General features: G+C 32.2%; 1 protein-coding gene across 2 annotated transcripts in view; it reads left to right on the top strand.

Annotated features, from left to right (window-relative positions):
* LOC130450080 (TNF receptor-associated factor 4) overlaps positions 1 to 13,066 on the top strand; it is a 41,569-nt gene extending 28,503 nt beyond the window's left edge. Inside the window, exons 1-6 of one of the 2 annotated variants that reach the window (XM_056788265.1) lie at positions 2,132 to 2,451; positions 8,972 to 9,076; positions 9,548 to 9,709; positions 10,397 to 10,605; positions 10,762 to 11,131; positions 11,198 to 13,066. In XM_056788265.1, coding sequence (XP_056644243.1) covers positions 2,257 to 2,451; positions 8,972 to 9,076; positions 9,548 to 9,709; positions 10,397 to 10,605; positions 10,762 to 11,131; positions 11,198 to 11,551 — 1,395 coding nt within the window. In that variant the 5' untranslated portion in view covers positions 2,132 to 2,256 and the 3' untranslated portion in view covers positions 11,552 to 13,066. Of the gene's footprint in view, positions 1 to 2,131; positions 2,452 to 8,971; positions 9,077 to 9,547; positions 9,710 to 10,396; positions 10,606 to 10,761; positions 11,132 to 11,197 lie in introns of those variants that run through there. The other variant, XM_056788266.1, reaches the window with a different exon arrangement.
* The last annotated feature ends 751 nt before the right edge of the window (positions 13,067 to 13,817 follow it).

Here is a 13,817-nt window from a genome sequence, read left to right as displayed (position 1 = left end):
AAAGATACTCATTTTAGGCTTTCGAATCTGTTTAACGGGACTAAATTTTTTTGTATTTACGGATAATTCGAAAAGAAAGACTTTGTAGATAATTATTTTTAATATTTTCACGAAATGCAGTTATTTTTTCACTCGAACACTACAAGTCCAACAAAACCGATAACTTTAACACTTGGTATCTCGAAATTAAGAGGTTCGGTGTATATAAAATCTCGTTTCCGCCCCACGAACATGTGTCTGTTTTCATCTGTTTCAACCACGTGTAAACAACCGCTCCATTTTTATCAAAAAATCAACTCTTTATCGTCATAATTCTTGTTTATACTATTTTTTATTTCCAAAGTCTATTATTTGTAAAATTCAACGTTTACTGAAACCGGTCCTGTATTAATTTAATTTGCGTGCAAGTTCAACAAACAAGTTTTCGATAAGAGTGTAAAATTGGTGTCTAGAAATGGACATTACACACCATCCAACAACCATCGTTCATCATGACATTTATCACAATTGATTTTTTGGAAGTGAAACAACAATAGTCGTAGCCCATTTTTTTTTACGGTGTACTATATCTAATTTGGCGTAACTGCCGACTACCAAATAAATATATTTCGCCTTGACAATCTTTTTTACTTCAATTTATATAGGTGCAAACGTCAACACACGATAGGGGTTTCAAAAAAGATATATACCTTTGTGAGGTAATAAATTCTGTCCATTATAAAATAATTAGAGCAACGTTTTATCCCCATTTTCTTTTAATTCCATATATTTACCATGAAATGGAACCCGCAAGTTAGTACTTTTCGATATTTTACATTGACGTTTCCAGATTACACTTATTGCACTGCACTGGTTGAACAGACTCTAAACCCAGTGCAGTGCAATACAGCGAAAACTAGTTCTCTAGCACTGCTACTAAGAAGAGCGCCGGTTCTGCCACTAGTGTACACTCTTTGAACTAGTTCTGTCAGTGCATTTACCAAGAACAAAACTAATGTTAATTTTTATTTTTACCGATCTGTCAACTGTCATAAGATTTACGCTTCAAAAATTAATTCGTATAATTATGAAATATCTGATGTGTAACTAATAAATTTCTTATATTGTATACGTAAATGGAAATTTTGATTATTATTATTTCTCAATGCCCATGTTCATCGTTACGTACAATCTAAATAAAACACCGCATTTAACAGAGCACAAATTTTTTATATGTCAAAAACATGATTTTATAATTATTCTTTTTAATTAAAAGAAAAATATATTCATACGCGATCATTATCTATATTTGTCTGGCGAAATAATAAATGATGTTCTTCCTTTATTTTGAAATTAGAACAATTTGTTTATATTTGTATACAAAAACGAAATATTCAGTATACTCTACGATATTACTTCCTCCATTTTGTTTATTTAGTTTTTTGTGATTCACATCAACGATATAATTTATTATCAATCAGATTCGCAAAACAAAACGTGATTCTACCTGTATGAACAAGAAAGTATGAGATAGAACTCGCTTTGACTTGGAATTGCTACCAGAGATACGTTAGAGGATATTTCAATTGTAACCTCCTACTTCCACTTGTCGGTGCAGACATTAGCGTGCAATGTTGCCATATCTTTTCGAAGAAATATTTAAATTTGTTTTACGATTTTCTTATTCGAATCGATTCCTTTATCATATTCTAGTAAATGTTTCTTTTTCAGATTTATCTCTAAATATTTCAATTAACCTAAGAAGTTTGAAAAAAAAAGTATAATTGGTAGAAATACAATTTCTGAATTATATAAAATGTTTTATCGACCGCAATGTTCGTTTACTGATTTACCAGATTAAAATATCGTGGAATTATTTGTTATAAAATATGTTTTTCGATCAACGAATTAAGTAGTATGTGTCGATTAAATTAACAATATCTACGTGAATAAATCAAAACAAATTTTAATATTAAAATAAGAATAAAAACTAACGCAATAATAATGGAAACTTTGAAAAATATATTATCTACTTAATTTTGTCATCTTCGGTAGACCTGAACATAACATAATACAACCGACAACACAGCTGTTGGAAGCATTCACAAGGAACAGCTGTTTGTCAACGGATAGTGGGGGGAAAGGCCACAGAAAGGCCGATTGAGCACAAACAATTCAGTTTCAGTTCACATTCTCGTTAGAAAAGAACTGGATGTATCAGATAAGATTAGTGAGTGACACGATTTCGGTGACTTTAGTGGACAGTTGTAACACAAAATGGTCCGTAGTTTATCGCAGTGGACAAAAACTTTGAGTTTTCCCGCGAGAATTTCTCCGAATAAAAGTTCCAAAGAAAGTATTAATATCCATCAAGTTAGTGTCACGCCGACTTTGAGCAACAATTCTTTATCGAAAAATAACGAATTCAATAATATGATGAACAATCATGCCTCATTAACAGAAGTTAACCAAGTAAGTTTTATGTATATGTATAACCTCACTTTTGTTTAAATACTAAACATACAACAATATTTTGTAATAACTAATCAATCGGATGTACAACTAAAGTATCGGGGAAATAAATTTGTGTGTTAGATAACATCGACGATATTAAGAAGTAAATATTTATTATTATTATTATGTAACCCGTATATGGAAATAATCATAGTTTAAATATTTGTTTGCCGATATTAAATTCTAACGAAATTTGGTAATTCAAAATTTACTTTTTCATATATTAATATTTTATTAGGGGATATATAATTTATAATCCAAAAATAAATTGTAGTTCAATTAGAATTAACACAAACAGCCCAATGTCATTAAATCCAAACTGGTTTAGGAAAGCCTGGACGAGCTGGGTAAGAAGAAAACCAGAAACTAATTAATCTGTAGGCGATAGGGGATACTCTCGAGAAAAATTACTATCAGGAAAGCATCAAGGACAATGTATAAATAGTATCAGGAGCCCTATCGGACACCTAACGACGCTAGGTTGAACAGAGAGTGGGAGAACATAAAATAGAAGAGGTAGATTTCTGGTAGTTAGAACCATCCCACAAATTAAACTTTCTAAGAGGAGTGGGAATAATAGTTGCAGCAATTATCAATTGCAGATTATAAAAAATCCTTGCCGACAATTTTTGTTTGAACTACCATAGACGTGGATACTTCATTTTGTGAATACTTTTAATCTTGTGCGAGAAAATATCGTTATTACACCTAATTAACTTGCTGCAACTGATTATTAAATTATAAAACGTAAATAGACGAGTAAAATGTACCTGCCTGTAAGGGCGTTTGGTTTAAACGGGGTACCAGACGTGTACTGAGCCCTCTTTTCGTTTATTTTTCTGGAAAACGAAATTTCGAAGCAAAAACCGCAAAGGAAAATGATTTTCAATTCCACAAAGTATCTTTATAAATAATCATGGTAGTCAAAATCGTCTGAAATAGAGTCGTTATACTCATTAAATAAATCTCACCAAACGAAGCTCCTGCTTATCGCAGACTGTCTCTGGCGGGAATATTCCGAAGAAATTGCGTACATACGCCTTCCGACAGCTTCGACCAATAGAAATACATTCATGTAATTACGATTCGATGTTTTGATTGGTAATTGGGATCCGAGAATATACATACGAAGATGGTGGGGACGGAATATTCGATGAGATTAAAAAAGAAGAATGTTTTCTTCATTTAGTTTTCGTTTCCTGTTTTGACTATTCCATCATGCAGATCACGTCCATACCGAAAACTAATCCCGACCGTTCGAATGCCTTATTGTTTCATTGTCACCTGAATCTGAATATATATATATATATATGTAACCAGTAGATTATATTTTTCCCCATTATTTCGTATTATGTTTGTTATGTAAATAAAACTTGATATATTGTGGTAGTTCGTTGAACTTGGATCAATTGTTTCGACAAGTCAATAAGGTCGCATTTATCTACTGCGGAATGAACATACTGATTTTGAGGTTAGCTTATGCAAAGTTTCAATAACTTTCGTTTAATTAAAAATCGTAAAATTTTATATGTTTTGTGCGGTATATTACGGTAGATTTTGTACATTTGGGGCACTATACAGTATTTATAATACGAGGAATTCATTATTTATTGAAAACTTGAACAATTGACTGTCGTAAACAAACGCAGCGATGTGTGACGTCATTCAAGACGCCATGACAGTCTTGGCCTATTTGAATTCGATTAGTTTCTGATGTATTATCATAAAACAGAGATTATTTTTACTATTATTAGTTATATTTATTCGAGTCTATTAATATAAGGAAAACGAGATACTTGTAAAGTGGTAAAATGCAATTTTTATACAAAATTTAATTAACGAACTCGATGCTGATCTAACTCGACAAATATTCAGACTTGTTCGCTCTTGTCGGCGATATCCTGTTTCGACGCAGAAAGAATGACAAACACCTGGTTGTTTAGAGTGAGAATTGTTTCGATCTAGAATATCGAACGTTTCCATATAGTACGGGGTCAGAAAACTGAATTATATGTGATTTAAAATACAGTGTGTTTGAAATATGAATATTATTGAATGCTAAATGTTTAATCATATTTCTATAGAATGTTTGGTGTGTGATATCAGACATTTTATCGGCTTGGTAAATATTTGGTAACGCCATAAACCTCACTTTGAGGTCACACTACGTACCAAGAAAGTTTCAGATTATAAAGAAACGAGAAAAAGCTTCGCGGAATTCGAGTTTATCTGTTTTGTATTGTTAAATATACACATAATATTATATTTAGTTAATAACGACGCCCAAACGATACGATTTTATTTGCTAATGTCGGCATAATCTATTTGGAAATTTGTCGAAAATTTTGACCAGGATCGATAGTTTTTGAAACCAAAAAAAAAAAAATAAATAAATAGTAGGATGAAATGTATTGGAAAAGGAGGAAAATATGATAATAATGAAAGGGAAAATAATTTACGGGCGGTCTAAGGGAAAAGGGGGTGAGTTTTTAAGGGTAAAAAACGGTTTATCTCGATTTCCGGAAAAAGTACAAGTCACACGGGAAAAATTCAAATGACCAAGTTGTAGGAAATGAGAAGATCTACAACTTTTGTATTTACACTTTTTTTACACTAGCTCGAAATTTATGTGAAAAATTCAAAAAACCAAGTTTTTCGTTTTTGATCTATATCTTTTACAAAAAACGTTTTTTTTCCACGAAATTTTGTGAAAAGTTACCTTTTTATGTATCAAATAATTTATTTGATTTGAAATAAGTATTTTTTCACGTTATTTTTGACATTAATCGTAAAATCACCCTAATTTTCGGACGAACAATTCTCCCGTCAAAAAATTTGCTTTTTTAAAAAAGTCGGTGGGGTTTTTGTTCGTTGAAATATCTATTTCCTGTTGGTGTAAAAAAATGTTACCATCACCATAGAAAATTTTTTGAAAAAAGGAAAAAAAACTTTTTTTCATCATTATGTCCAATTTTTTCACACGAAAAACATGAGATTCCATATTACATTGATAAAGATAAGTAATTGGAGTGTAAAATTTTAATAAATATCAAAAAATTGTACGTAATGAAATTTTCGGATGCGAATTTTTTTCTTTTTTTTGCCTTTTTTCAAAAAATTTTCTGTGGTGATGGTAATATTTTTTTACACCAACAGGAAATAGAATTAGAGACATAAAAAGGTAACTTTTCACAAAATTTCGTGGAAAAAAAACCGTTTTTTGTAAAAGATACAAATCAAAAACGAATTTTTCACATAAATTTCGAGGTTATATAAAAAAAGTGTAAACACAAAAGTTGTAGATCTTCTCGTTTCCTACAACTTTGTCATTTGAATTTTTCCCGTATGACTTGTACTTTTTCCGGAAATCGAGATAAACCGTTTTTTACCCTTAAAAACTCACCCCCTTTTCCCTTAGACCGTCCGTAAATTATTTTTCCTTTCATTATTATCATATTTTCCTTCTTTTCCAATAGGTTTCATCCCATTATTATTATTTTTTTCACTCTATATTATTTTTAAAATCTTTCGCCCGGGTCTAATTGGTTTTGAATAGACTATTTATAATTTTTTTGAAATTTTTTTTCTCTACTCGTCGACAGATAAAGTAAATATCACCGAACACCGATTAACTTTAATTATAAACAAGTTTTAACTTTCTTGCGTTTTTTATAGTTCTATCGGTACATTCACATTTCAACACCTACTATAATATATCTGTTAGCCTAAATTGAAACGATTAAAATTTCACGTGGGACAGAAGGATGTTAATAACGGACAAATAAATTGCTTTCACTTTATATCCTAAACTTGTATGTCGTCATTTCGAACCAAAACAACCCCTAACTAACTTACCTAATAATAGATTTGTAGTCATTCGTCAAACCTTTAAAACTATAGCGTAAATATTCGCGAAAATTTAAACAAATTAGATGAAATTCGATTTTAAAACTGTTATTTCCAAATCGGCTATACAGTAACTTGTCACTCCCATCTCTATTTTTTTTTTAAACGTAACGTTTCAAAAATTTATGAGCTGGCGTCGATTTTTAGGGTAGTTTTTCAATTATTAGCGTCGGTAATTTGTATTGGAATCTATTTAGGATTCGATGAAGACCTACCGCATCGAATTTTTACGTTCTTTTGAACAGAGGCTGCAAATTGTGACATTTGAGTGACAGGCGTGAAGAATAATAACAAAATATTCACGTCGAATAATAGGAGAAGTACCAACCGATGCGGTGATGCAAAAACCGTGGAAAAATAGGTAAAAAGAGGTAATTACGGACCTGCACACTAAGGAAATTTACCAAGAACCGTAAAACAACTAATGTCGGTTAAAAACTTTTGCAACATTAGCGTAACTCGATAAATAAAATAATCAACAACCTAACTAATCCAAATACATATTTAAAATACCATTCGACGGGACATTCTGTATAAAAATAAAATTTTCTCGTAACTACGAAATTGATATTATTTGTAAAATAACGGTAGGAACGTCTATGTAAATATTTTATTTAAAAGCTGACGTTCATCGTTAGGAAGTCACTGCCCAGCAAAATGTTTATAAGACATTACTTTGCAGACATTCAGTATTCGGTCAATCTTCGCGTAATTAGTTTATTTGGAACAGTTAACGCCATCTTGTTAACGGCGCCATGACACATTCTCGATAAATGAAATTGTTGACATTTGCAAGCAGACTGACGCTGCGGTTATTGGGTCTATTATTGAATTGATTCAGTTTAAACTAGAAACTTCGTTAAAATAATAAAAAACGATTTTAAATTTATCTAACATCTATTCAAAGATGTTACGTTCTTGCAAATATTCGACAAAGCACTTAGTCTAACACTTGAGTGGATCTTCGGTTACGTTCGCGTTCACATAACTGTTATGTAATAAATGAAACGTCGAGGAAATTTTTGGAATGCCAATAACAAATCTTATAAAATGATTAGGTAAAATGTCCTTGCTACGTCCCTGAGTTCTTTTTCAATTAGAGTCTATAATAAGAAGTTATATTATTGAAGATAAGCAAGTTACAAATATTTGTCTTGTCAATCGACTTGGGATTTTTCATTATCAATGCCAAAAATGTTGGTAATAACTTTGGGATTGTAGGGGCATTTTATTTTCTATTGTAAATACAACAAAATTTCAAAAATTTCCCTGATAAGTTTTTGAATACTTGTCTAATGTTCAATTAATATTTGTCCCTTGAAAAATAATCATTAACCAACGGTCGATAAGTAGTGTGTGATAATGGCATTAGTTTTTTGACAGTTGGCAGTACGGTTACTTGTTCGGAACGACGGATTGACTTCAAGGTTGTTACAGTTATTGTTTAAAGATTTCATTGTAATTTTTCAAAGATTATATTTTCTAATGGCAATAAAGTAAATAGTATTTTAATTTTTATGACGTAGCTAAGTATGTTTTTAGAGGTAGAAAGCGTATCGAAAAACTAGCTGGTAACGAAAAGTTAAGTAGCGAGATTTTTTTAGGTTATAATTTGTTTTGACGTTTCCAACATACTTCCATATACATTTCATACTAGATGGATTCGTATAGATCGATCGATTTTTTAATTAATTAAATGCGTTAGTCCAAATCGAATGATTCATTATGTTTATTATATAGAGATGGGCGTTTTAAGTATAAAAAATAACCACCGACGGACACTACAGTAAAATTACAAATATAAATAGATATTAAATTTTTCTATAAAATTGTTTCTAATAACTTTTCCAATAGAAACAATTCGATGTACCAGTAGATATTCTCAACAATCGATTAAACTATTTGTGAATGTTTATCTTAATTAGACACAGACCGGAAATTCAACGGAATGTGTCTTAAATTTGTACGCGATTCGTAATTGACCCTCGAGTTGACCTCATATCACAATCATGATAAGTCCACGTATGACGGTTTTCGTGGGAACAAAATCAAATTATCATTTGGAGAATGAAAATGAATCGGAAACCGTCAGATTCAAAAGTAGTCAGTCGTAGTTTGTATAGAGATGGGAATTGATGGTTGGAACTGTGAAATATCGATTGATCGGATTCGCCGTGTAGCATCGTAACCCATAACGTCAGGTATTCTTGAAAGGTCTATTTTAGTTTAAATATTATTGGAAGTACTGAATATTTTATTTATTACCGGTAATTATTGAGTTGGAATTTTTGGAACTGAATACACTGTCTTTCGCCATCTCTACGTCGACTGTCATAATTACTTTGTCTGAAGCGCGTTTCGATAACCAAGTTATCGTCTTCAGCTGGTAATTGTAAACTATAATAATTGAACTAAAAGTGTTAATAGTGTAACCGTTCAAGGCGCATCTCTAGTTATTTGTATCTCCTCGCATGTTTCGCAAGGTCTGCTCGGTGCAGAATGCGTTAGAAGTACCGTTGTTGTGAAAGTCGTGGAATTTACATTTTTTTTTTTTTATTTTTCATTGTTGCAGATTTATTCGGATCCTGAATCAGAGAAGGCTATTATGAGCTCAATTGTCTATTGCATTCACCACAAGGAAGGATGTAAATGGTCCGATGAACTTAGAAAATTAAAGGTATAATACGAATTCAAGTATTCTAACTTTAAATTCCGTTTAAATAGTTTACAGAAATTATTGTGGTAAACAAAAAACTATTTGGCTTTGAGTTTACGATTAATTAAAAAGTTTCAAATCCCTGAAACAAAAACACGGAGAAAACTTTTTTATATAGAGATGGGACTTGATGGTTGGAACGGTTATAGCGTTAGTTACGAATAAAATCGTATAACGAAGTTTGAGTGTACATCGTGTAGCATTTTTTTGACGTAATTTATTCTACACTCGTAATTAATAAAATCTAGTGATCTACAACTTTTACACGACGTATGTGTGCAGGTATATTCAAGGTAAATTGAAAAGAAACGTATCATACCGTATTGTACGTCATTAAAATATGTTAGTTAATTATTAGCGTTATCGAACGGTAGTCCGGTGTAAGCGATGGAGAAAATTTCGTGTTTCGAACGATTCTATTTGTTTTTCCAGGGACATTTAAATACTTGTAAACACGACGCTATCCCTTGCACGAGTAAATGCGGAGCGCAAATACCCAGAGTATTGATGGAGGATCACCTCAAATACACTTGTCCGCAGAGAAGAACTAGATGCGAATTTTGTAACAAGGAATTTACCGGACACGCTTTAGAAGTAAGTCATTCGATATTTTTATAAAATTTCTTCATATATATATATCAGCGCGTTTTCCATTTTTGTTGCTCCGAAAACCTACGAATACAATTTCGATCTTAATTTAGTTCCTCAAGGCGTACGACGGTATCCTCGGAGACCTGGTGGGATTTGGCGTTCAAAACAAACCGAGGCAAAGTGAAAGTATCGGGATCTTTAACTACAGTTGTTCCTGTAAACCCATGTTTGAGTTAGGGAGGACAAAACTGTTCGATTTCCCACTGGAAGGAACAAGACTCAAGCGGCACTTCGTCTATGCGGATAATGTTGACATTTCGGCTCAAAATCTCGTGAACAATGAACAAAAAACCATGTACCAAGTCCTGATAACCGACTGAGCAGTGTAGAAGAATGCGAAACAAAGATTTTCGGCCCTGTTTGCGAGAACGGTGCCAGAGAACATCACAACGGATTCTATAGAATTCGAAATATTTCAATATTTGTCTCAGTGTACGAAATATAACAGCGATTTATTTAAATACTTTTTCTCGGTGTATATTTAGTGATACAAAACACCGCGGGAATGTTTATAACTGTTTTCTTTTCCGTTTCCATTTTAAATATGTAGCGAAAAAGTAAAGATAAAAACTCCGGTGTGTTGGAATTCCACAATTTCCAAAGAAAATCGTCATATATTCAATTTTTCAGAATCACGTCGGTCATTGCGGATACGAACCCCTGTATTGCGAAAATAAATGCGGAGTTAAAATACACCGGCGACACTTGGGTCAACACAAAATTGGAGACTGTTCAAAGAGACTTGTGCCTTGCAGATATTGCACCAAAGAATTCGTAGCCGATACTTTACCAGCTCATCACGTTAAATGCGGAAGAGTACCAGTGCAATGTCCCAACAGGTAAGTTACATAAAGTAATTCCCATCTCTATATTACTTTAATAGTATTTTACAGTTTCCTGCCATGTCGTACTTTATAGATTTCTCGTTTGGAGTAGAGATGGCGCGGATGTCGACTTTTTAGTTTTATCGTTATAATATTTATCGAATTTTTTAGGTGCGACGTGAGTGTATTGGCTAGGGAAGAATTGGACACGCACCTAAAGGAAGAATGTACAGTTTCGGTGCACAGTTGTAGCTTCAAAGACGCAGGATGTAGATTCAAAGGGCCTAGATATGTTATAGAGAAACATCTGGAAGAAAATTGTCAACAACATTTGAGTCTTATGTGTAATGTTGTATCTAAACAACAACATCAAATAACGTCTTTGAAGAGCGCCTTATCTAGGTTATCTTTGAATTATTCCGGCACTTTAATTTGGAAAATTAGCGATTTCGCTGCCAAAATGGCCGAAGCTAAAAGTAAAGAGGGGATGGAGTTGGTATCGCCGCCTTTCTATACTAGTCAATACGGATATAAACTACAGGTAAATATTAGTACAAAAAAATATTTTTTTTTTTTTTTTATTAAAATCGAGTTTTATTTATTACAGGCATCCCTTTTTCCAAACGGAAACGGCGCCGGTGAAGATTCCCATATATCCGTGTATATAAAAATCCTTCCCGGCGAATACGACGCGCTATTAAGATGGCCGTTTTCCCATTCGGTATCTTTTACGTTATTCGATCAATCGACGTGTCCCGAAAAAGCCTGCAACATAGTCGAAAGCTTCATACCGGATCCGACGTGGAAAAACTTCCAACGGCCCAGCAGGGAACCGGATTCCTTAGGTTTCGGTTTTCCCAAATTCGTCTCGCACGAAATGCTCAAAAAAAGACATTTTATGAAAGACGACACCATGTTTATCAGAGTTAAAGTGGATCCAAGTAAAATTGTTGCCGTTTAATCGCATTAATATGTGTTAGATTTGGCGCTGCTATGGAACTGCCTTGAGTACTGTCTATATATAATTGTTCTGAAAACGTTTTTGATGATCTCATTTTCCTTTTTCGATATGTATATATAAAAGTGTATAAATGTATAAAGATAATGTAATTAGAGAAGTCATCGGAAAAGAAACATATTTCGTATTGTATCGTGACTTATTATATCATATAAACTATCTGGTATCGGAAGACTTCTTCGAAAAAGGTTTACAAGGTACAAATCGGTTTATTTCTGAAGGTAATCAATTATTTTAAACTTTTTACTGTGGTGTCCTCCTATAATCGATCCAGTAAGGCTTTCCCAACATGCTACTCCTCGTTCTAATAGATCTAGACGAATGTTCCACGACGTGGACCGTTTTCTTTATAATTCATCGTTTGTCTCGGTTGTTTTTGCCCTCCAGTTCTCTATTTCGTTCCCACAAATCTTTTTCTTCTCCTTGACCACAATGGTGTCCGTCGCGTTATTCTTTTAGAATATTTCTGTTGGTTTTCTTCTCATCATATGCCCGGCCCAGTTGGGTCTTTGAGCTTTTACGTATCTCACTTTATTTTCCTTCCTTTCTTCGTTTTTCTTTGCTCTCTTTTCTCTCTACTGTTTTGTATTTGGACCTGTTACGGTTCTCCTTATCTGTGTTGATTATTGTTGTTTCGCATTTGGTTATATCACATTTTCTTTTCGAATTAATTTGATTCTTAATATTCTTCGATCAAATTAGTGCTAAATGAAATTATTTTCAATCGATGTTATTCGATTATATGGGATACGAATATTTTTACGAGCTTCTTGTTGCTCAAATGTGAGGATTTTAGTACATACACTTTTCGCATGTTGAATGCAGTTTTTCGAAGTTGCTAACAGTCCCTGTTACTTTATAGCCACACCTCGTATAGTGCATTTTATTTTACGTTGCATATTAAATGAATTGATTCATTTAATTTTGAACAGGAAGTAGAAAAACTAAAAGATTTATAAGTTTCTATACAGTTGGCAAATGTTTATGTCACATTACTATTTTTTTATTTCATTTTCGAATTATTTTAATTTAATCTGGCGATAAAACAGTATTTGATTCAATTTCTATGTATCTTGAATACTAAATAAATTGAAATAGTTTGACAACCATGTATATACAAAATTTAGTATGTTTGTATACGTAATAATATTAAAAATTTTTGAACTTTTACGATAACCATTTAATCAAAAATCTTTTGTTTTATTTATATTTAAACTGTATATTATATAAATAATAGGATATTGCCGAATTTCTTGAAAAGTCACTACTATGTTCAGGAAATTTTGTAAAAAGTTTTTCGTTTTGTTATGTGATAGCTGGAGACCACCAAAGTTTTTGTTTATATTCGGTTCGTTTGTACTCGGTACACATAATATTTTAGTCATTTAAATATAATTTTGTAATAACTGGCATCTATTATTCCAGTTTTGAATAAAATAATACGTTTAACAACCGCCTTTGTTTTATTTATTCCAGTCTTTTCGGACAGTGAAATTTGAATGGTTTGAGAAAATTCCTCAAAATATAAAAAAAATACAAACCGAGAAGAACCGTTTCAGAAATAGTTAGGCAAACACATTCCCACCCCTTGCACAGGAGCTTTCAGGGTCTACACCAACGAACCGAACCCCCATCCATACAAAAATCCAACCAAACTTTAACCAACGAATTACTCTATCTGCAAATTCGGGCATTTGATGAAAAGTTTAGATATTTTACAAAAAAACCTGCAAAATTTGATCTTGAGAGAGTCCTTCTTGCGTTATGACTAGATAATTATAGAAGATTTGACAAAATTCCAGTATAACATGTGTAACAGACAACGTACAGGATGTCAAAACATAAAGTGATCCATTTACTTTTCTCAAAACCTGTAAGAATTATAAAAAAACTTTAATTCCAAAAGTTCTTTGAAGGAATTTTTAGAGTAATCACTTTTAGAGTATACAATTCTTCAATATCGGAATTTTTAATGTATTTTATTGCGTTTTTTGGTTTAGTTGTAAAAGCAAAGGTGAATTTCATAAGACGGATCTATTTGATTTCCGCACGGTATTGGAAATATTTGAGTTTTTATTGAAAAATCATTATGGACAATAAAATCACATCATTTTCGAAATGAATTTTTGAACACAAAACTTTAGTTTTTTCTGAATTATTCCTAATGAAAAATTCTCAATTTAAATTTCAAAAATGCAATACTCAGTGT

This window comes from Diorhabda sublineata, chromosome 11, assembly GCF_026230105.1.
Source record: "Diorhabda sublineata isolate icDioSubl1.1 chromosome 11, icDioSubl1.1, whole genome shotgun sequence".
Classification (NCBI taxonomy): domain Eukaryota; kingdom Metazoa; phylum Arthropoda; class Insecta; order Coleoptera; family Chrysomelidae; genus Diorhabda; species Diorhabda sublineata.
Note: the sequence above shows the minus strand (reverse complement) of the source record. Positions and strands in the feature narration are given on the sequence as shown.